We start from the raw sequence: 23,788 nt of genomic DNA, 5'->3' as shown, positions 1-23,788 counted from the left end.
ACTCCTGAACAAAGAGCTAGCTTAGAAATGTTTAAAATTTATTGACCATACATTTCTTTTGGTATGGTCTTCTGAGATGGCTCAATGGGCAGAATCAAATTGTTTACTCCATGGAACATGTCTCTGAATATACCTTAGGAATATGAGTGTGCACCACTTTTTTGTACACCAGTAGCTACTTTTCTCTACTGATTGTATCTGGGAAAATAGCGCACTTCAAAATAGCACAAATGAAAGTGACCAAGCTTAATATTTATTATCAATTTACATGTTTCCCACACAGATGTAGTGGGGAAACTCCTGATGGGAGTTTGTACCTTGCATTTGTATCCTGCCCTGTGTGTAAGAGTGAGGTGGGAAAAGATTCCAGTTCTCCTGGGGAAGAAAAATATAATTAAAGCCCTGTTAATTTCCTTGCTTGCTGTGACTATTTGCATCATTTGCAAACTGATATGAGGAGAGTCTTGTTCTGACTTAACATTTTTAAGTAGTCACTAGTTCATAGCTGAGAACTGTACTATTATCAGGCTTGTGTAAGGCCTTCAAATTCGAAACAGTGTTGCAGAAAATCAAATAGCATTGGAAGGGGGAACCTTCTGTGTTATCTAGTTCAACAGCTTCCATCAAGCAGAGAAGACTCCATATTAGAAATTCCATCAATTGATCTGATCTTGATTTCACTCTTGAGTTAGGGTATGTCTACACTACGGGATTAATCCGAATTTAGATAATTCGGATTTGAGAAACAGGTTGTATAAAGTCGAAATGAGTGCGGCCACACTAGCACAGTAATTCGGTGGTGTGCGTCCAAGTACCGGGGCTAGCGTCGATTTCTGCACCGTTGCACTGTGGGTAGCAATTCCATAGCTATCCCATAGTTCCCGCAGTCTCCCGCGCCCATTGGGATTGTGGGTTAAGATCCCAGTGCCTGATGGGACAAAAAACATCGTCGCAGGTGGTTCTGGGTACAGCCTCACTTCCTCCCTCCCTCCCTCCCTGCATGAAAGCAACGGACGGCAGACAACCATTTTCGCGCCTTTTTTCCTGGGTGGGTGAACACTGCAGACTCCATACCACGGCAAGCATGGAGCCCGCTGAGGTCAAGACAGCACTCATGAATATTGCAAACACCTCGCGCGTTCTCGTGGAGTTTATGCTCAGCCAGGACCAGAAAAACGAGGAGAGGAGGCAGCGGCGGCGGCAGCGCAGCGACAAGCATGATGAGGACATGGACACGGACACAGAATTCAGTGAAACCACAGGCCCCGGTGCTTTGGAGATCATGTTGTTAATGGGGCAGATTCTATCCATGGAACGCCGATTCTGGGCAAGGGAAACAAGCACAGACTGGTGGGACCGCATAGTGTTGCAGGTCTGGGACGATTCCCAGTGGCTGCGGAACTTTCGCATGCGTAAGGGCACTTTCATGGAACTTTGTGACTTGCCGTCCCCTGCCCTGAAACGCCAGAATACCAAGATGAGAGCAGCCCTCACAGTTGAGAAGCGCGTGGCGATAGCCCTGTGGAAGCTTGCAACGCCAGACAGCTACCGGTCAGTCGGGAATCAATTTGGAGTGGGCAAATCTACTGTGGGGGCTGCTGTGATGCAAGTAGCCAAAGCAATCACTCAGGTGCTGCTACGAAAGTTAGTGACTCTGGGAAATGTGCAGGCTATAGTGGATGGTTTTGCTGCAATGGGATTCCCTAACTGTGGTGGGGCAATAGACGGAACCCATATCCCTATCTTGGCACCGGAGCACCAAGCCACCGAGTACATAAACCGCAAGGGGTACTTTTCAATGGTGCTGCAAGCACTTGTGGATCACAAGGGACGTTTCACCAACATCAACGCGGGCTGGGCGGGAAGGGTTCATGACGCTCGCGTCTTCAGGAACACTACTCTGTTTAAAGGGCTGCAGCAAGGGACTTACTTTCCGGACCAGAAAATAACCGTTGGGGATGTTCAAATGCCCATAGTTATTCTTGGGGACCCAGCCTACCCCTTAATGCCATGGCTTATGAAGCCATACACAGGCAGCCTGGACAGGAGTCAGGAGCTGTTTAACTACAGGCTAAGCAAGTGCAGAATGGTGGTAGAATGTGCATTTGGCCGTTTAAAAGGTCGCTGGCGTTCATTATTGACTCGCTCTGACCTCAGCCAAAGAAATCTCCCCATTGTTATTTCTGCTTGCTGTGTGCTCCACAATCTCTGTGAAAGTAAGGGGGAGACCTTTATGGCGGGGTGGGAGGCTGAGGCAAATCGCCTGGCTGCTGATTACGCGCAGCCAGACACCAGGGCGATTAGAAGATCACACCATGAAGCGCTGTGCATCAAAGAAGCTTTGAAAACCAGTTTCATGGCTGGCCAGGCTACCGTGTGAAATATCTGTTTGTTTCTCCTTCATGAAAACCCTCCCCCTTTACTGACTGATTTTCTGTAAGGAACCCACCCTGCCCCTTCCCCCAGCTTTCTTTCAAACCAAATAAAGTCACTATCATTTAAAAATCATTTATTCTTTATTAATAGATTAGAAAAAGAGGGAGGGAACCCGGGTGGTATTTGGGAGGAGGATTGCTGGGAAGGAAAAAGCCACAAAGAAAAGGTTAAAAAAATGACAGCCTTTTGCTTGGGCTGTCTACTGGGGTGGAATGGGAAGGTGTACGGAGCCTCCCCCCCCACGTTCTTACACGTCTGGGTGAGGAGGATACGGAACATGGGGAGGGGGGAGGGTGGAACAGGGGCTGAAGCGGCAGTCTGTTTTCCAGCGGCCGTTCCTGAACCTCCACCAGACGCCGGAGCAGCCCCAGCGTTGCATCCTTCATCCTCTGGTCTTCCTGCCGCCATCTCTCCTCACGTTGGTCCCTCCTCTCCTCACGTTGGTCCCTCCTCTCCTCACGTTCACTGACTTCTTTCCTATACTTTGAAACTGTTTCCTTCCACTCATTCAGATGAGCTCTGTCACTCCTGCTGGATTGCATAATTTCAGAAAACATGTCCTCCCGCGTCTTCTTCTTACGACGCCTTATCTGTGATAACCTTCGGGATGGAGGAGGGAGGCTTGAGGAATTTGCAGCTGCTGTAGGGAGGGGAAAAAAGAGAGAATTGTTTTAAAAGCTACATTTTGCAGAACAATGCTTATACTCTTTCACGGTGACCAACACTGTTCACATTACATAGCACATGTGATTTCTGTGCAAGGTCGCATTTTGCCTCTTAATGCTGAGTGCTTGTGGCTTTGCTGCTAGAGATCACAGGTCTGGGCAACAGAATTCGGCTTGCATGCGGCCATGGTAAGCTTCTGCGCCGTGCTTTCCCACATACCAAGCATAGCTTGTAGAGTGCTGCAGAAGCCTGGCCAATCTCAGCCAGTTGGGGGGGGGGGGGGGGCAGTGTGGTGGGGCTTGTCTGGGCCCCTTCAGGCAAGTAGAGTGCTGCGGTTTTTCTGTTAACATTCAGCAGCACCAGAAAACAAACTAACCCCCCCCCCCCCCGCCATGAATTCTCTGGGATGATCACGGTACCCTCCCCCCACCGCGTGGCTGGTATCAGGGAAGATCCCTGCTAGCCAAACGCGAAAAACTCAGGGCCAATTTCCCATCTGCGCTTGGCTAACTGCAGGGAAGGATTTATTTTCCGCCACAGGCAAACAGCCCAGTAGGAACGGCCACCTCTGTCCCCTTAATTAAGTTCCCGTATTTCAACCAGGTTACCAGGAGTGATATCACTCTCCTGAGGATTACACAAGATAAAGAACGGATGTTGCTTGAATGCCAGCAAACACTGGGACCATACGCTGCCAGGCTTTGTCAGGCAATGATACCAGATTACTTGCTGCAAGCATGGCGTGGTCAAGTGTCCTACCATGGAGGAGGGAATAAGGATGCACTGCCCAGAAACCTTCTGGCAAGGCTTTCGGAGTACCTCCAGGAGAGCTTCATGGAGATGTCCCTGGAGGATTTCCGCTCCATCCCCATACACGTTAACAGACTTTTCCAGTAGCTACAGACTTTTCCAGTAGCTGAACTGACCGCGAATGCAAAGTCAGGCAAAGTAATCATTAAAAACCGTTTGCTTTTAAAACAAGTTTTATATTTTAAAAGGTAAACTCACCTGAGGTCCCTTCCATGGGGTAAGAGTCTTGGGTACTGGCTTGGGAGGCTTGGGAGGGTACTTCAGTCAGGGTGATAAAAAGATCCTGGCTGTTGGGGAGAATGGAGTGCTGTGTGCTCTCTGCAAGCTCATCCTCCTCCTCCTCCTCCTCTACCCCATCGGCAGAATCCTCAGGCGTCGAGACTATCCCCGACCCAGAATCCACGAACAAAGGTGGGGTAGTGGTGGCAGCCCCCCCTAGAATTGCATGCAGCTCGGCGTAGTAGCGGCATGTCCGCGGCTCTGACCCGGAGCGACCGTTTGCCTCCTTTGTTTTTTGATAGGCTTGTCTGAGCTCCTTGACCTTCACGCGGCACTGCTCAGAGTCCCTATTGTGGCCTCTCTCCATCATGCCCTTGGAAATTTTTTCAAAAGTTTTTGCATTTTGTCTTTTAGAACGAAGTTCTGCAAGCACTGAATCCTCTCCCCATACAGCGATCAGATCCAGTACCTCCCTCATGGTCCATGCTGGTGCTCTTTTTCGATTATCAGCCTGCATGGTTACCTGTGCTGATGAGGTATCTGTGGTCACCTGTGCTCTCCACGCTGGGCAAACAGGAAATGAAGTTCAAATGTTCGCGGGGCTTTTCCTGTCTACCTGGCCAGTGCATCCGAGTTCGGATTGCTGTCCAGAGCGGTCACAATGATGCACTGTGGGATAGCTCCCGGAGGCCAATACCATCGAATTGCGGCCACACTAACCCTAATTCGAATTGCTAAAATCGATTTTGGCGCTACTCCGCTCGTCGGGGTGGAGTACAGAAATCGATTTAAAGGGCCCTTTACATCGAATTAAATGGCGTCGTTGTGTGGACGGTTACAGGGTTAATTCGAATTAAAGCTGATAAATCTGAATTAAAGTCGTAGTGTAGACCAGGCCTAAGTGACCGTTTAACTGATTAGACAATCTGATTGTTCTTCCTGCAGGAAACTTCTTCCAAATTTCCTTGTTGAATTAGTCTTTCATTAACATAGTCTGCTGCTGACCTCAAACATAGTTACCTTTTCAGCATTTACATTTCTTACCCTTTAAGAATTTATATAATTATGATTTCATTAATAAACTCATTCCTTTACCATGAAAGGTATGGTCTCAAGTCCCTGTGCTATTTTTCTTGCTCATATTTTATACCTTTCTGTTGTATCTTCTCTTGTTTGTTTGACATTGGCAAAAGAGGAACACAGTTAAAGCCATTTGGAAACATTTTCAAATATTGTATAAATAAACAAGATGTTTACATATAGATGTTTATGCAAGTTATAGGGTGGAATTTCGTAGACCCTAAATAAGGAGGCCTTTGATCAATGTGTTTGGAACACTAATTGACTAAAGTCTCCAATTCAACAAGAAGATTGATTCAGGTCACAAGCTAATAAAATTAACAAAATTGCTATCTTGTTCATGATCCGAAAATCCACAACCTCCATAATGCATGAAAAGGGATAAAAGGTTTAAAAAAAAAATAGTAGTTCCTAACTGGAACTATTATCTATCTTAATTTTTAATATGGCATCTATTGCTATGATATTCAAGCACTATCCTGATGTAATTCTGGGGACTAAGGACCCAGTTTTGCAATGGAATCTGCTCAAGCAGAGGCCCATGAAAGTCAATGGGGAGGTCTGGCAACTTGGATCTCGCTGTGGGACTGGGGCCTAATATTTAATTTATTATGGGCACATCTGCACAGCAAAATTTTACTTTGGGACAAATTATTATATAGCTTTGTTTCTCTTTGGCATTTTTAAGGTGCCAAACACCATTATATTTAAAAGCAACACAGTGCCTTGACTGTGTTACATAGCTTGTCTTCTGTTGTTGAGAACTGTTACAGCCCTACATCTCTACAGAACTCAAACTAGAAGACTCAAGTCCTGAATAGCAGATACTGTACCATGTGTGCTCACTTTACCAATCAGGCTTTAATTTTATATATTGGTAAAACTAGCTCTTCCAAACACATTTTCTGTGGTCACACTGTGCATTCAGTTGCTTTATTGGAGCGGTAACTTGGATTAGAAGCTTGGGCTATTTGAATCAACTCCTGCTATTCCAGATGTGTGTGTCTTAAATGCCAGGAATTTTTTCCATTTGGCAGTTTTCTTTTTTTATTCTTTCTGTACAGTTGTTTAGCAACCATAAGGACTGATCCTAATCCAAAAATATTATCAAAGGTAATATGGCTATAGTTTAAAACTGCCAAGTTAAAAAATAAAAGTTAAGAAGAATAATGGTAGTGGAAGGTTTTATTTAATCTCTATCAGAGGTCTTAATTTCAACAACTGAAATTTTGTAAAATGTAACTTTCATCAAACTTTTATTTGCCCATGTTCCAGCCAGCTCTACTCTAGATAGAACTCTGAAACATAACCAAAATGTGAATGTTTTCATGAGTGTTAACAATCACAGGACTGGTAGCAAATAGCAGCATATTTAATTGCAACCAAATCAGCTTCATTTTCTATTTCTACTGTTTTATTCTTGATAAACTCGGACTGGTTCTAATTTCTGCAAGCTGCTCCACAGCTAGAACAAAAAGTTGAGGGGGAGCAGTTTTGTCTAGTTCTACTTGCATGAGGAACGCTTCACAAGATGAAATTCCCCTTGGATTCAGATCCAATAACCATTAATTTTACAGTGGGAGACGAATTTACTAGCTTTATCTATTTTTTAAAAAGTTTAGTTCCAGTATGTTTTTTCCCCTCCGGGTGCACTAATAGAAAAGTTCCGTGTAACTTGTCAAAACCTTTTCAACCTAAAATGATGTACAGCAGTTACAAAATATTTTGACTGAATAGTGTGTGTGATGATGTAGGTAGACTGCTAAATATCAACAGAAATCAATCTTGAGGCCTGTTAATCATCATTGATAGATGCTTCTCTAATCTTTCGGCCACAATCTTAAAATAATTTTGTATTGCCATTAAGAAGCGTGCGAGGGCTTAAAGGTCACCCCGCTAAAAGTGAAATTAGTTTTAATTTACCATTCTGAATTATCAGAATTTAAAAAACCTGCACATTAAACTCAAATATTTGCTAAAGAAGTTAGGTTTTTTTGGTGTAAGTGTCTTCAGTGTGGCTGAGGCAAAATTCATCTTGAAATTATTTCTTACATAAGAATTCCAAAGTAGAAAAGACCAATATTCTATCTAGTCTGAAATTCTGTTTGAAGGGCCTATACCACATAAATCAGAAGATGCTAACCCTGATGTGAAGCTCATAGCCAGTTGAGCAATACTATGCCCTGGGGAGGGGAGGGAATGTAAATTCTAAAATCAAGCATGAAAACAGCAGCACTCAAAGTCAAGGAGAACATAAACATTGACATAGTTGGAATAGTTAGGAGGATTAATCTCTATATTTCATTCTAGGTTTTACCCCACTTGTAAAGAGTTTGCAACCTTTCTTGTTAGTTATGTATACGTCAGTGAAATGTTTCTTTCTGCTGTGGGGAGAGCAGCTACATGTAATACCTGATCCTACCTGGTTACCTCCTCCTTGTTACTCCTCGTATGGATTTGATGTACTGGCCTCTGTTGTTCTTGGTCCCACCTCCAGCCACATCTGAGTGTTTTCTTTGTATTGTTCTGATACACAATTACTTGGCAGTGCCTCCACCTGGCACACTCCTTCCTGGGAAAAGTATCAGAGGGGCTGCTTTGAAGGAAAAAAAATCTAACTACCATTTAACTCTGACTTAGCCACCTGATGTATGGAGACTTCCATGGAGTAACATAAAGTATATCAAACCAGGTAATTGTATTAAACAAATATTCATAGAGTCACCGGTGCCCAACCCTGTAACTTACACCAGAGGGGAATAAAACTTTAATGTCCTGTTGGTATGCATACTATGTTGAGGCCCTGGCTGGCTGGTGAGGGGGATGCATTCAGTAATAGCAGATAGAAAGTTATTCCACTGCTCTAGAACATAGTCATTGGATAGATATCTTTCAGACAATGGCCCTGACTTCCTAAGTAATGGCTGATGCACTCACAGACTCCATGACATGGATGCTCCTCTGTTTCAGATCCTGGTCCAGTTCCCTCAGCAGCTGTAGGAGGCGTCTGACTGTCCATGCTATGCTAGTCATGTAGAACTTTTCACTATCAAAATTGTACTGCTTCTGCCTCTGAGGTATCTCTCCCCATAGAGGGACTCAGGGAACAGGTGCAGACTATACAAAAAATGCGTAAATCCTAAATTCTCATTTCTTATTCTATAAAACCCAAGTGTAGGTTGAAACAGGCAGGGACTCTGATCTAACAACAAGTATTTCTTGCCTTATGGTAACTGTTTTAGCTAAGGGACTAATCTAGTCCTAAACTAATTGGGACCTTTCCCAGCCGAAAACGTTTAAATAGAGAGAAATCATGAACAGGGTCCAGAACAAACTGAGGGATATTGCTGCCAAATACCCAGAGGCCAGTTTTCAGGGTGTAACCCTGCATACAGGCATTTGACTCCCAAGCTCACCAAAAAGCATGTCCTCCCTGCAGTGACTGGCTCCTCTCTCTCCATCTGCTACCCTGGGGGCAGTCTATCCTGAGAACCTTCCTCTTTGGTTAGGCTAGCTTCATGTTCCTGGTCTTAACCTGTCAATCATCCTCACTTTAATCTGCTTCCTCCTTTGAGCAGGCATGCTGGTGGCCATCCAGGCATGTGCTGCAATAACTCCCCTGAGCTGGCAGAGTCCTCTGCCACTCAAATTAGTGTCTCTCTTCTCTCCCTCTTGGTTGTTGGGCAACTGAGATTCTGAGCCTGCCCTTGGGCTTGCTACATTCTGGAAGCAGCATTCCTCTCCCTGGAGTTTCATCTGCAACCCACAGCAGTCCACACCTGAGCTACTGGCACCGACACTGCAGAAGCCAAAGTAAACTCCGTGGAGGTTACAGTAGGTTGATGCGAGAGGCCTTCAAGTGATTAAAATATGAATAAAGCTATTAACAATATTGAGCTAAATCCTAATGATGTGTCTAAACATCTTTATGGTAGTGAGAATCCTGAGAACCAAATTCTACAGTTGCGTGGAGCAAGGGTTCAAGAAATACTCCAAAGCATAGAAACTAGAACAAAACAAATCGTACTGAAGTGAATCTGGGATGAAACTTACATTGGCCGTGGGTGGATTTTGATGAGCGAAACTAGATCTTTAGACACTCAAGCCCCAGTCATAGACATTAGTGTTGTAATTATCGCACAGGCTTACGCAAAAACCAGGAAGTTTGAAGACTATATAGTGTTTACTCCAGACCAGGGGTCGACAACCTTTCAAAAGCGGTGTGCTGAGTCTTCGTTTATTCACTCTAATTTAAGGTTTTGCATGCCAGTAATACATTTTAATGTTTTTAGAAGGTCTCTTTCTATAAGTCTATAATATATAACTAAACTACTGTTGTTTGTAAAGTAAATAAGGTTCTTAAAATGTTTAAGAAGCTTCATTTAAAATTAAATTAAAATGCAGAGCCCCCCAGACCAGTGGCCAGGACCCGGGCAGTGTGAGTGCCACTGAAAATCTACTTGGCACGCGTGCCATAGGTTGCCTACCCCTGCCCTAGACATTATCATGGGAGCAGAATGGGCTTCTTCTCGTTAATTATATCATAATAGTACTCAAAAGTCCCAGTCAGGGTGGGGTCCCATTGTGCTAAACCATATATAAACATGCAGACATGGTCCCTGTCCTGAAGATTTGTAATCTGAGTCCATAGATGGAAGCATTTGGTATAAATATATAGTTCACCAGATTAGTATTCTGCTGGCAGTTATGCAGTACTAGAAAAAGACTTTTGCCATGCAGTCACTTTTAATAATTATTTTATTGTAAATATTACAATATACATAATGCATGCTTTTTGTGTTCAATAACATGTCTATGTCTAACCAAAAGTGTTAGTATACCTATAAAATAGCAAATGTATTCAAAACCATATGGTAAGAATAAGTCCATGGTACTTATTTATTTTGAAATAATTGCTGTTTGGGATTTTTGTACTTGATAAATCTCGTAACAGTTGTGCCTAAGCATATCTTGTGCTAATGCTTCTTAACTGATTGGCTACCCATTATGTACCAACAAAGTCCATGTCCTTAAATTATTTAATTTTCAGAAAAAAATTAATTTCACTTAAAAAAATTTCACTTAAAAAACAAAAGGCTCTGGAAAGTAAACTCAGAGCCAAGAAAGACATATCTTGCTAAAATCTAATTTTTCCCATTCTGTTAATTTGAATGCACTTTTTTTAAAGGATACATGTATTTTTAGTCTGATTTAAAAACATTCATGTCATTTTAATGATATGGGGAAAGAGAAGTGGAGACACTTGGCCTGATAACTCACATTCCTAGTTTTAGATTGGAGTGTTACAATGGGAAATAAGAGGTATTTTGTTCCCCTTCTTGGTGGGTTTTTAAAATCCTATAGTACCTTTCAAAAAGAGTAGAGTAACTCATGTCCTGACAGATACGATGTTCAAACCTGTATTTGAGCTCTTGCTAAGTACATAATGGCTTATCCCTCTGCCTACACAATCAGTGCACTGCCAGTATTTACTTCACTGTGCACAGATCTCTGCTTTCTTGAGTATTAAAAGTGCTTTATTAAACCAAATTATATTTTGTAACTGATTTCCTTTTAAAAGAAAGGAAAATTGATTTGGTGTGACATGAATGCTACCTCGTGTATTATAAAACATATCATAGTGCATATAATACACAAAAAATACTCCTATCCCATCAATTTTAAATCCAACTTATTTTAGCATTAACTCTTCATAAATAAATCTAATTCCTAGACTATAATTTGCCAACATCTATTTGTGCAATATTTGACACTGGTGGCACTTACTGTATGCAGTGTGCAACACAAGGCTATCCTTTGCAACTGTGAAGGTAGGAAAATCTGTTTAATAATAGTGGTTTCTAATCCACCATGAAAGGTGTGAAGAACTTCTCATATTGTTGCCAGTCTCTGACTCCAAGATAAATGTAGGCTTCCCCCCAAAAAAGAACTGTACATGAAACAGGAATTCTTTACACTGGAAATTTGACTTGACTTAGTCTTCTTATGGAATTGATTGTGCATATTGGTAAATAATGAATAATTAATGAGTAGCATGGAGTCTCTGCCTATTTATAGTTAATATTGCCATACATAAATTATTTTTGTTCATGTCTGTATACCTAACAAAATAGTGTCCCTTCTCTGTGTAAGAGCTAGGGTTATTTTTCTTGAGGTAACAAAAGTTCTAAACAAATGTCTCTGTGGAAGTATTCTGTGAGTCTATCCAAACAAACACATTCTTTGGTGTCTTGTCCCAGTGAATTCAAACCTCAACTCCCTTACGAGAAGGAAAATGCTTTCTCATAAAGTGACTCGGAATGCAGCTGAATGTTTTGTACTCTTTTTAGGCAGCAGAGGCATACTAAACTAGCCCGGATTAATGAAGACAGCAGGTAATCCAGTGGAAATGGCGATAAGCAGTGAAAGATGCTCTGGCTTTAAGAACATTTATGTGAATGTTCTTGTTTTGTACACTTTATGGATACAGTACATTTATATTTTGAGGCTAATCTATGGATTTCTTGTGTCTCAAGTTAATAACTAGCTCTGACTGTGGATTGTATAGTTCTCATGGTCAAATAATGTCTCTTTGTTCTATGAAGCATCATTTACCTATATGCTGCTATGTAAATAATACAAACCGTAGTAATTACATGCCATATAAATCTCATAAAGATGTACAGCTCATATGTGTAACTGTCTTTGAAATGAATCACTTTTGAATTAAGAATGTTTGAAACCTCATTTAGGGAATGTTGATGTTATGAGAGGATTTTTGACAACAACCCAGCCCTGCAAATTACCTCAGTCCTGACCAAGAGACTAGTGAGAAGTAATTAAGCCTGTAGAATGTGCCCAACTAGTCCCCTGCTAAAAAAGGTAATCCTGAGTTCATGTTCTCGTTCCCTTCATGTGCTGGCAGTTCTTGTCATCTCACATTATACACTAGTAATGCATAAATATTGTGAAATTTTCACAGTTTTCCAGCATGAGGAGGATTAATCAAAGATAATGCCGGTAATTGATGATTACATTATCATTTAAATCCTATTAAACTCAGTGGCAAACTCTTTTAGGAAAGTGAGAAAGTGAGCCTCTGGAGGTTTTTCGCCTTCCTCCGCAGCATGGGGCAGGGATCACTAGCAGGAGGGTCTCTGCCGATTGAGGTCACTAAAACACAGGATTGGGGACTTCAATGGCAGAGTCCAGGGAAGGGTCATGTGGCCTGCAGCATGCAGGGGGTCAGACCAGATGATCATAATGGTCCCTTCTGACCTTGAAGTCTATGAGTCTATGAGAAAGGGAAAGCAAGTCCTATGTGCTGATTGCAAAAGCCTAGTTACCTGAAGTAATTTCTTCTCATATACCTACAGTGTGTTGCTCTGTGTCATCTGTAAATACCTATCTGGTGAATCCTCTGTCTGTATAACATGATGCTTATTCTGTGCCTAAAAGTCTTTGTTGTCATTTCAAGTTGCAAATATGAGATGCAATTTCAAAGTAAGTTTTAACCGTGAAAACTGAACTCTGGCGCATTTTGTTGTTGTTCCAAGATCTTTATATTCCATGATCCATGGAAATTAGATGATAGACAAATTAGTGATTGTCATCCTGGCAGTGCAGAATATAGTCTGAAGAGGATATATTGGATATCAAAGTAGCATATCTCATGGGTCTGTCTGGCCTTCTCTGGTGTACAGTCCCACATAACACATTGTAGAATAAATTTTAAATTATCTATCCTTAGCACTTTACTTTTATTGTAGCAGGGTATAATCTCTGTCCTGTCACCCTGCTGTCAGAAACCCCTAACAGCATGATAATTCTCCATTTCAACACAGTTAAGGTGACCAGATAGCAAGTGTGGAAAAATTGGGACAGGCTGTGGGGGGTAGTAGGTGCCTATACAAGACAAAGCCCCAAATAACGGGACTGTCCCTATAAAATCAGGACATCTGGTCACCCTAAACATGTCTTTCCAGTCAGTTTGATTTGTCTCCGTGTTCCCAACGTTCTCAGTTAGAATAGTGTTGTCTGTTGTTCAATTTTTCTTTGACTCTTGAAATCTGCTTTCAAATTTACTACCCATTGCAATTATTGTAACCCAGGTCAACTCCAATCAGGTTCTAGTACATGTGGTTTTCACTGGCTAGCACGAACATCATTTTGATAAGCAAAGCTTGCATGCTACAGATGGGTCAGAAACCAAAAATAGACAGGCTTGTCTTGCAACTCTTGGAAGCTTTGGAGTTCTACCAGAACTTAAACAGACCTTCCTAAATATATTTTCAAGTATCCTCTATCATCCTACGCATTAATAGCAAAACAAACCAGTAGCAGAAGTTATTTGAAATTTGATACCAAGTACACTACTGATGGTTCCATAGCACTCTGAGCTGAGATGATTGAGAGCATTGGCAGCTGACCTCTTTATTCCTCTTTACCCTTTCACCCACACCTGGAACACTTCAATTACTGAGGTTACTCTTCTGTTAGATGTCAGATTTTATTGTAGAGTAACAGGCCAGAACAGCAGGTGGGAGTTTATTTTTTACTAAAAAAAAAATTTTTTAAACTAGTTTGCTGTTTTCTCATTTTTCTCTCCGTGGATGTGATTGTTGCAGGATGGTGTTGGTCAACTTGATATTTACCTGGAGTTAACTCAGGCCAAACAATGCATACCCAAGTATAAAGTTTCAGGCTTATTAGTTGGATATCTAGTCCAGAAATGTTTGACAAGGAGAATGAAGCAAACTGCTGACCTGTCTCTCCCTTCTTTCCCTATATCATTATCTTTGATTTAAGCCACCATTTTATTATAGAGATCAACTTTGTAGCAGTTTCATTTGTGAGCACTCCTCAATTTGTGAAGGTTAAAATAAAATCATAAATGTTCTCTTTGTATCTTGCTATCTGAACTACTTGGAGACACAATAGCGAGGCTAATGAACTTCTATATTTACACTCATTAGTTAGTGTCAACTACAACTGGTTAAAGTGACTTTTTTCCTATATGATAATTTTAAAAGAAGAAATTTAAGTGTTTGAATTTAAATTCCACCTTCCTCAGGAAAGGAGTGTCAAAAAGGTGGTGTTCAATATTGTAGGGAAGAAAAGTACTCCTACAGGACAGGCTCCATGACTATAGACATTTAGGTTCCCAATCCTGAGTGGAGCTTTTGAGTGATATTGCAGTGCCATAATCTATTAGCATTTAGCATCTTAAACTGATAATACTCAAGGTCAGTGCTAGAGTTGGCTTTCTGTCCCTAATTCCCTGTTGTGCCAAGGCTCTATATTACAGGGCCTTTGTTGATAAGTAAAATTGGAGAGACTCTACTGCCCACCGTTGGGAGATGGGTGAGGGATTATTTCACAGAAAGAAATCTGACATTTGAGGGGTGTAGGGAATATGTTTTCCTGTCACTATACATTCTATATGCAGTCTTTTTTGTTACCACAGTGATCAGCATAGTTGCATGCACACACAGCTGCTGTGCTGATCTCACAGTGACAAATGTTTTTCAGAAATTACAGGGGCATAGCGTTAAGAAAAACGAGAGGAGTAGGTTTGAGCAAGACACTGGTCTCATAGACAAATGTCTATGAAATAAGCCAGAAGCATGTACAAATTATTTCTATTAGTGATTTAACTGAGCATGAAACAGTAATTAAATAATGAATACTGGCTTGCAAAACGAGGCAAGGACTCTGTTAATGCCTAGAAACATAGAATTTCAGTCAGATGTCCGGCTTAAGGCACAAGAGAAGAGATAAATAAGCACACTTACTTTCAACTGAGCAATTGTTTTTCAGTTTCCTGTAAGGTATGAGTGGATCTTAATTTCCAGCTATAAAACTAAATCATTAAAGATACCGCATAGTGAATTTGTCAGGTCGAAACCCTAGTTCAAGCTTTTTCCAATCTTTTAATTAACTGATGAGCTTAAGTAGCTGAAGCAGGCTATTAACTGCATTTAGTTAATTGGCTGATGTGAGACTTGATCCCTGCTAATAATTATGCCTGTAGGATAAACTCAAGGTGTGGCATTAACTGAAGTTACCCAACTTCATCATTTCCCATCATAAAACAATTGTTAGCTTTGAGGTTTGCAAGTTTATTTTTTGTGCATTTCTTTCTGGAACTCATGCCTCTCTCATGCTAAAAATGTTAGTGGCTTCGCAATGAATACTTGAACTAGAACGTCACGTTCTTTAAATGCAGGAAATAGGGAACTTGGTCTTGTGATTCATATCATATCACTATATGTTTGTCCAGTGTAAATGTCATACTTCTATGAAAAGTTACCAATATTACTATAATGTGCTCTGCATGGTGCTACATATTGAGATCAGTAGGAAATTGAAGCTAGTGCGGAATCAACAGCTTTTATTAAGCAATTTCACATCAGGAGCACATTATGTTAGTACTGTTGGATCAGTGCTTACTGAAAAGAGCTTTCCATCTAGAATTCAAGACATCAGCATTGACCTATAAAGCCCTACATTGTTTGGAAGCTGGTTAGCTAAGAGTCTCTGCCATCCTGCCACGGTTTAGATCAGCAGAGGCACTTACGCTGGAGTCCCTTCAGTATGAGAAATGGATCTGCCAGCAGGATGTTCTCTGTGAATGGGTCACTTGACTCCCCACCTTGCCTTTTACCCCTACCTTCTCTCCCTACCCCCTGCCTCCTGATTTTCATGAAAAAGAGACTTGAAGATTATAAAGGTTTGGGTTTATTTTGTTGGTTTTGGTCTATGGAGTCATCTTTATGAAACTTTAAGCAGTCTTCAGTCTTTAAAAGTTGTCTCATACCTACGTTATATATATACATTGTATTGGTGTCCTTGTGTACTGGCTTCAGGCATGAGTACTTGAATTACATGGGAAAGTCAGTGGCATTTCTTTAAAAGAAAAAATATTTAGCTAAATGCACTCTTCTATTTATAACAGTATATTGCTTTCCTTTTTAAAATGGAAAAGGTGTCTGCACAGTGTGCTGGATATTATAACCACTCAATTTGTGGCAAAATATAGATCTGATGTACAACAGATGTCCCTGCCTATCACTTCATTGAATTCCTGTTGACCTTCTGTGGTGTGTTTGAGAATCTGAGGTAGCTGGTTGCTCAACCATTATGCTACCATTATAAGCTTAGGTCAACATAAAAGCAAAGCTTTCTTTATAAGACTTCCAGCTTAGTTTAATCTTATTTTGATGTTGCTGCAAGCACACAAATTGGTGGTTGTTAGCATTTCCATGCAGGGGAAACACTTTGAACATCTTGAATTGTAAGTTATTTTTAACGAGATATACGGTTTATTTCAGCTCCCAGTAAATGTCAATTATTTTTTCTTTAAATCCTTTCCCTTGTACCCAGTAAAAATGATGGTTGTGCAACAATTAAAATCCTGGGCCAGGACGGCAGTCATTTGCAACAGGAAGCGGATGGTCTGATTCATGACTTCAAAACTACACTATCTGAACTAGCAGATGAAGTCCAGTTTATGCTGTTGGCTTTGAATGGCAAGCAGGCAGTAGCATAATTGTCAGTGGAACTGTGTACTCTGCAACTCCATCTGATACGTCTAACGCTTCTCTATTAACTGCATCCATGAGAAAATATAAAAGGCATTTAATGCTGTTTTAAAAAAAATGTTTTCTTGATGAAACTGTTGAATTACATTCTTGGCGAGAGACTGAAAGCAATACATAGTTTTTAAGTAACCTCCATGCAAGCTTTCTCTTGCATTCCTGAAGAGGTTACTAATTATACTGAATGAATTGTCCTAGGTACTGTGGGGTGTTTTCCCCCTTGAAAGAACCTGCATTTATGCCAACATATTTATTTTCAGCTGTGATCCTAAATTTAAATCCAGCTCTCCAGAACTGATCCTAAATTTAAATCTAGCTCTCCAGAAGTAAAAATGTGCATTTTGCTGTCTAGCACAAACAGTGGTGGTAATTACATTCAATAGGAGCATGTGATTGCTATTGACCTCAAAAGAAGACTTCCACTTCAGGATTTTAAGTGGTTCAATTTTGAGGCTTCTGCTACATGTCTTTATCCTGGGCTAACTCTTGGTCTGTCCTAGCATTCCTCAAAGGCTTTGTCTGCTGTAGCATTTTCCCAGTGTCTCTAGCACGTGCTACCAGTGGTAGCAACTTTATAAGCTCTAGTGTAGGTAGTATTAAATGACAGCTGAAAATGCCTACACCCAATCTGTCATGGCGCTTGCACCATAGCACTGGTGCAGCTGGTTGAAGAAATGCGGAAAATAGTGTATCCGTACAGACTAGTGTTGCTACACAGACAATATAGCTGGGAAAGCAAGGGTTTCTTACAAGTTTAATGTGGTTCCTTCACTGCTGATGAGAGGATGCTGGAGCATCATAGGTGTATCCTCTTCCCCATCATGGCTGAGAACATGCCTGATACATTGGGAGCTGTTTGTAAGACTAAGGAGCAGAGGAGTTGGGTGTCAACCCTGAACTTGATGTAGTGAGTCTGCAGGATGTCCCACTCCCTAACAGTTCCAATCTTTCAGAAGAAAGGAGTTGAACTTTGTATTGCGAGTTCTGTTAAGAAGATTAGAGATGTCTTATTCGTTGTGCTGCCATTAGGCAGGCAGCCAAGCAGGCAGGCCTGGAAAAAAACCTAATACTTTTTAAACTTAAATTTACAAATTAATAATAAGTAGACTCACCCCCTGGAAAACATGGTATTGGTATTTCCCGGTACTAATTCAATAGTTTCTATCCAAGCCCTTTGGCTTTCGAGCTCCTCCCTTGATTTGAGTCATAGACAAATAACGTGAACTTTATAAATGCCCTTTGATATTTTTTTATTGGCCTGTTGTAATAAATTGATTCAGGGCATTTATAAAGTTCACGTTATTTGTCTTTAACTGCTGAGCACTTACTTTTGTGATGTCTTGGATCCACAAACGTTATTGTTGTCATAAAAATCTGGATGGATAGATGATACAGAGGGACCGACCCTTACAATTTTTATGGATAGCTGTCTTGCTTCCTCTTGGGAGGTGGGCTTTCTTGTTATAAAATTGATATTGCCTCCAAATGTGAGTCCAATATTACAAGCAGCTTTTCATGCTCTATACCCCTCACTTGCTGCCTTATTTCTTTGGCAGATCTTCACAAGGAGACTCTAGTGGTGGTGAAGGATGAAGAATAAAATGTAATTACTGGTAACTCTTGAGTCAATTTCCTCTCTTTGTCACCACACTTTTATGCACCCTCCTCTTCCCTTGTGCTTTATTTCTCAAGCTGTGAAATAAACCTTCAAACTGATTATGCAGTGATTTATGGCCTTGTGTGTGGAAAGGAGGAATGGAGAGGAGGAAAGGGGTGCATGCTTATTTGACTTTTAGTTGTGTTCAGCTGCTAATAATTACCAATATACTTTACTTTTTTTTTTCACCAACTAGCAACAACTGATCTATCATACAGTCAATGTACCTTTAAGGGGGAAAAGTCCAGATAAACACTGAGATTCCTTATCCTTCCCTCCTACTTCCATAGCGATGCTTGCCCGTCTTTGTGCCCCAGTTCTGAGAACAGGTGAGCAGCTGTCTTTCTGATTGCACAGTGCCATTTGCCGTGCTGGCTGACTGCATAAGGATGCCACAGATGATTGATTTCCCTCCTCTGTGAAGAATGCGCACATCATTTAACACGGGTACATGCAATGTCTGGCAGTCTAATCTTGTAGGGAGTGCAAGCTTTGATTCAAATACACAGTCCATTGTCTTCCACTGTGTCTGTCTCATTGACTTGCTTTAAAAAAAAACAAATCATTTCTGGTACTTGCTGAGCTTGTTGTGTGTGGTTCCCCTTTGTGAGGTTTATTACTCTGAAACATTTCACTCTGTGATTTCATTTCCTGGCATACTCACTTTTACAACTCATCCCATCTTGTTATTTGTCTTTATACTGTGTGCCTTAAGTTTTATTGCAAATTAATTGGAATGGATCACTCCAGCTACCATCAGAGAATGCCATCTTGCTTACCTTCTTTGGTCCCTTGCCCACCCAGCCGCCACACACACAGACGTATATTTAGCGTCTTAAATTCATATACTTGCCAGTCCACGAGTCGATATAATATTTGAAACATAGTGACCTCAGTAGAAAGTCTCTTGGTATATGCATATGTTTTCTCCTCCCAGGGATCCTGCGGGAAGAGAACACCTCATTGAGCCTCATAGGGTATGTCTATACTGCAATTAAAAACCTGCGACTGGCTTGCGCCAGCTGACTCAGGCTCGCAGGGCTTGGGCTAAGGGGCTGTTTAATTGTGGAATAGACATTCAGGTCCGGGATCTAAGACCATGCGAGGTGGGAGGGTCCCAGAGCTCAGTCTATACCACAATAAACAGTCCCTTTGCCCGAGCCCTGCGAACTCAAGTCAACTACCAGCTGTGATTTTTCAGTGTAGATGTACCCGTAGGCTATCTACTGTTGATCTTGCATAGTAACTCTCGGCCCTCAGTAAAAACAAGAATTCATTAGAACAGTTAATACTGAGAGTGTTTCAGTGGTGTCCAGTTTACATCTTCCACCCTAAACACTGTAGTTGTTTACAACAATTCAGTCCTTAAAAAAAAAAAGGCAACTAATGTTAGAATAAATGAACAGCTGAGGTTTTCAGCCAGTTCTCCACTTCTGTGAGATCTTTCTCTGTATATTATCCCCTCAAGTATTTAAGCTGTTGACCTAATGTAGTAGGGTTGCCAATTTTCTACTCACACAAAACCGAACACCCTGACCCCACTCCTCAGTAGCCCCACCCATGCCCCACCCCTTCTCCAAGGCCCCGTCCCTGCTCACTCTATCCCCCTCCCTCTATTGCTCACTCCATCCCCCCCTCCCTCTGTCACTCACTCTCCCCACCCTCACTCACTCGCTCATTTTCACCAGGCTGGCTCAGGGGGCTGGGGTGTGGGAGGATGTGAGGGCTCTGACTGGGGGTGCAGACCCCAGGGTGGGGCCAGAAATGAGGAGTTCAGAGTTCAGGAGGGGGCTTCAGGCTGAGGCAGTGGGTTGGGATGCGAGAGGGGGTATGGGCTGTGGCTGGGGGTGTGGGCTCTGGGGTGGGGCCAGGGATGAGGGGTTTGGGGTGCAGGAGGGGGCTCCAGGCTGGGACTGAGGGGTTCGGAGGGTGGGAAGGGGCTCAGTGCTGGGGTTGGGGTATGGAGATGGGAGTGAAACTCCGGCTGGAGGTGCGGGCTCTGGGGTGGGGAACCTTTTTTCTGTTACGGGCCATAGACCCACAGCAGGCACTCGCGGCTCCAGCCCCATGGGTGTGGGCGTGGAGGCTCATGGCTTACTCGTGCAGTGGGGAAAGCTGGCACTTGTGGCTGGATGAAATTAACCACAGAAATAGCCCACGGACCATAGGTTCCCCTCTCCTGCCTTAGGCATAGGAGCCAGAAGAGGGACATGCCAGTTGCTTCTCACGAACCGCGCGGTGCGGAGGCTAGCAGGGAGCCTGCTAGCCCCGTTGCCCAGCGCCGTCAGCCAGGCAGTCAACAGCCCAGTCAGTGGTACTGACTGGAGCTGCCAGGATCCCTTTTTGACCAGGTGTTCCGGTCGAAAACCGGACACCTGGTCACCCTCTAATGTAGGGGGGGAAATCTTTGCATTTCTCAATTCTTTTATTCTTGTGTAGCAAATTTCTATGGTGAGTCTTAGTATTTTTTTCAACCACAGTAGTGTAATTCATTTAGTAGTAGTGTTAAAACTGTGGATAATATGAGAAAATGGGCAGGATTAATAGTAGCCCAGATAATATATCAAATCTTACAAAATATGTAAGGGGAAAATGGGGCACATATACTTTCTAAAATAAGTCTCTTTATTCCAACTCTATTCAGTGGCAAAGAAAAAATTTCTTTGAGGTTATTTCTTGTTGAAATTTAGGAATAATAAATTCGGTTTTCTAAAAGGACTTTGAGTTGGTAATTGTTCCTCAATTTAACAGCAAGAGAATTTTGTGTTCAAATAACATTCTTGATCATTATTTATATTCATAATTGTTTCAGATTTGTATTTAATGCAAAGTTAGCCTGTTCTGACCTATCTCTTCTTGAAGCTAATATTCTCTTCTGTCTTTCAACCTACTTATCCCCAGAGAGGATGCAGTGATTATTTCACCAGTTAAACTGTACACACCCAAGTATAAGCAACTGAACTTAGTTTTCTCTGCCAAACCCTCCCCACTAGTTTCATTCTCCATTGCTATCAAGGTCAGTAGGTTTCCCTGCCATGAAATCCAGCTTTACAAATGTATTCCACTCTCTTCTATGCAGCCAGGCAGTCACTGGATCTTGTCCCTTCCTCTAGAACACTGATTAAAATCTGTCCCCCTCCTTCTGATTTCAATTGCTTATATCCTTGTGTTTCTTGGTCATCGTCTATCTTAACAACTGTAATGTTCTTCTGTTGGGGTCTTCCTGCTTCTCCCCACCAGTCCGTCCAAAATGCTGCTTCAAACACCTGCCCTCTCCCAACTGTTGTAACCGTTTGTCCCTGTGTCACCTCCCCCCTGCCCACCTTTTCATACATATCCCGCCTTAACATACTGCTTCTATGAAGCCTCCTTTGACGTTCCTTGAAGTATATATTGTGCCCGAGGGGGGAAACAAAAATAATTTTGACTTTGTGAAGTAAAGCACTGAAGTTACAAAATGCCAGGATTTTTATTTAATTCAGTGCACGGGATACATGGGAGTGAATAGTAGGGTATTGGGTATTGAATGAATCTGTTTGTATGACCCCTGCCTAAGTTATTCCAGAAGTTGGAAGGGGTGTAGTGAATGAGGCAGGGGACTGCAGGAAGGAAAAGGATGGTCTCATAGGTAAGGCAGTTGAATGCCACCCTGGGAATTGATTCTATCCCTGCCTCTGTCAGAGTTTTATATGGTTCTGGGCAAGTCACCTAAATCAAAAAATTCATTCATGTTCTTCATTTTCTGGGTACCCAGCTCAAGACCTCTGCAGTCTGATTTGTAGAATTGCTGAGCGCTCTCAACTACAAGTGAGGTCAGTGGGAGATTTGCTTTGAACGTGTAATGTGCAATAAAATGTAGCGTGACCAGATGTCTCGTTTTTAAAGGGACAGTCCCATTTTGGGGGACTTTTTCTTATATAGGTGCCTATTATTCCCTACCCTCGGTCCCGTTTTTTCACAGTTGCTATATGGTAACTGTAATAAAATGCCAAGTTCTGTGTGAAAAATTGGGTCATGTGCTTCTCAGATTGGACATCCAAAATATTTGACACTTGTCAATTTTGGCTTTAATCTCTGTGCGTCTATTCCCCAGGTATAAAATAGGGATAGTACAGCCTCACCTCATGGAGGTGGGGTGAAGATAAATTCATTAATATTTGTAAAGAATTAAGATACTACTATCTGAGCTTCACAGCAAAAGCCAGGAGAAAATTACCAACTTTTATTCAGTATAGGGTCTAATGATGTGAAGTTAATAGCACACCTACATAGTGTTGAGGATCAAAAGATATATTGAATAGCTATCCATTCAGTGAGGATTGTCCAATCAGTGAACAGGACAAAGGAAAGGGTCTTATAGAAAAAATTAATGTCCTCAAATAATTAGAGACTATCCTAATTCATGCACACAAGGGCCCCAGACTACTTCTGGCATTTCCTAACCGATAAGTGTTTGACTTTGAAACCTTAATGTTCTTTTAATGTGGGTTTTGTTTGTAATTTTCTAGGTTTTTAAAAAAGCAACGTGGGAAAAATGGGTGTTTTTTCAGGAGAACAGCAAAAGGCATGTGACACCAGGGCAGCCATCCTCCCTTATCAAATTTCAAGTTCCTGTTACAAAGAAAGGAGTCACTAGACTAGAGCTTCTCAGTGAACAGTTTCAAGAATATTTTAGTGTGGGCAAAAAGTGTTTTTCCCTAACCTTATTCTAAGAAATTACCAAAATATTTCTGCTGAAATGTTCTGGAAAAAATCAGCCTGAGGTAGACACTGAGCATGGAAAATTTGAGCCCAGTTGGTTAAAATTTGGCAAAATTATAAGCAATTGAAAACGGGATGGTGGTATGGAATGTGTTGGGCAGCCCTTAACTAAGGGTCGGCTACTTGTGCTGCTTCTAATGATGAAAATCAATATATTTTGCATATATCTTATGACTGTCCCTCCACTGAAAAATTGCTTCTCTTTTCTTCAATAGTCTGTTTTCATGATTTGATTGAACAGTAAATTCTTGGGGCAGAGACATTATCTTATTTGATTGTAAGGTGTCTCACAACTCTGGTGCTCTATAAGTAAAGTTGGAAGTTTGAGTTGAATTTCTGTCATTGATAATGGGATTACAGTATTCAAAATGAAACTTTTTTGGGGGGGTCAAGATTAATCGGTTGCTTCCCCTTATCTGGTCTCACAATAGGAGAATTACTAGATCACATTGAAATTGACTTAGCAAGCATGATCCTAATAAAATGAAACAACTTTACTCATATAATTTGTGAAATTCACTTAAGAAACAGAGGTGACTATTTTGGGCTTTAGTCTGGA

The 23,788-nt window shown here is 41.6% G+C and overlaps 2 protein-coding genes across 3 annotated transcripts in view; one reads left to right on the top strand and one right to left on the bottom strand.

Moving 5' to 3' along the window:
* Positions 1–23,788, top strand: part of UBTD2 (ubiquitin domain containing 2) — a 118,408-nt gene that overhangs the window by 16,645 nt on the left and 77,975 nt on the right. Inside the window, exons 2-4 of one of the 2 annotated variants that reach the window (XM_054037647.1) lie at positions 18,368–18,414; positions 18,665–18,797; positions 22,223–22,280. The exons of the other annotated variant lie outside the window; for it this stretch is intronic. The gene's annotated coding sequence lies outside the window, so the exon portion shown is untranslated. The remainder of the gene's footprint in view (positions 1–18,367; positions 18,415–18,664; positions 18,798–22,222; positions 22,281–23,788) is intronic. 2 annotated transcript variants of the gene reach the window in all.
* Positions 2,548–4,548, bottom strand: LOC128842020 (uncharacterized). Its single transcript, XM_054037645.1, has 2 exons — positions 4,111–4,548; positions 2,548–3,076 (listed from the first exon to the last, which is right to left on the bottom strand). The coding sequence occupies exons 1-2, from the start codon at positions 4,499–4,501 to the stop codon at positions 2,604–2,606; spliced, it is 864 nt and encodes a 287-aa protein (XP_053893620.1). The 5' UTR covers positions 4,502–4,548; the 3' UTR covers positions 2,548–2,603.

The sequence above is a fragment of the Malaclemys terrapin genome, chromosome 8, assembly GCF_027887155.1.
Source record: "Malaclemys terrapin pileata isolate rMalTer1 chromosome 8, rMalTer1.hap1, whole genome shotgun sequence".
Lineage (NCBI taxonomy): Eukaryota > Metazoa > Chordata > Testudines > Emydidae > Malaclemys > Malaclemys terrapin.
This window is presented reverse-complemented; position numbering and strand designations above follow the sequence as displayed.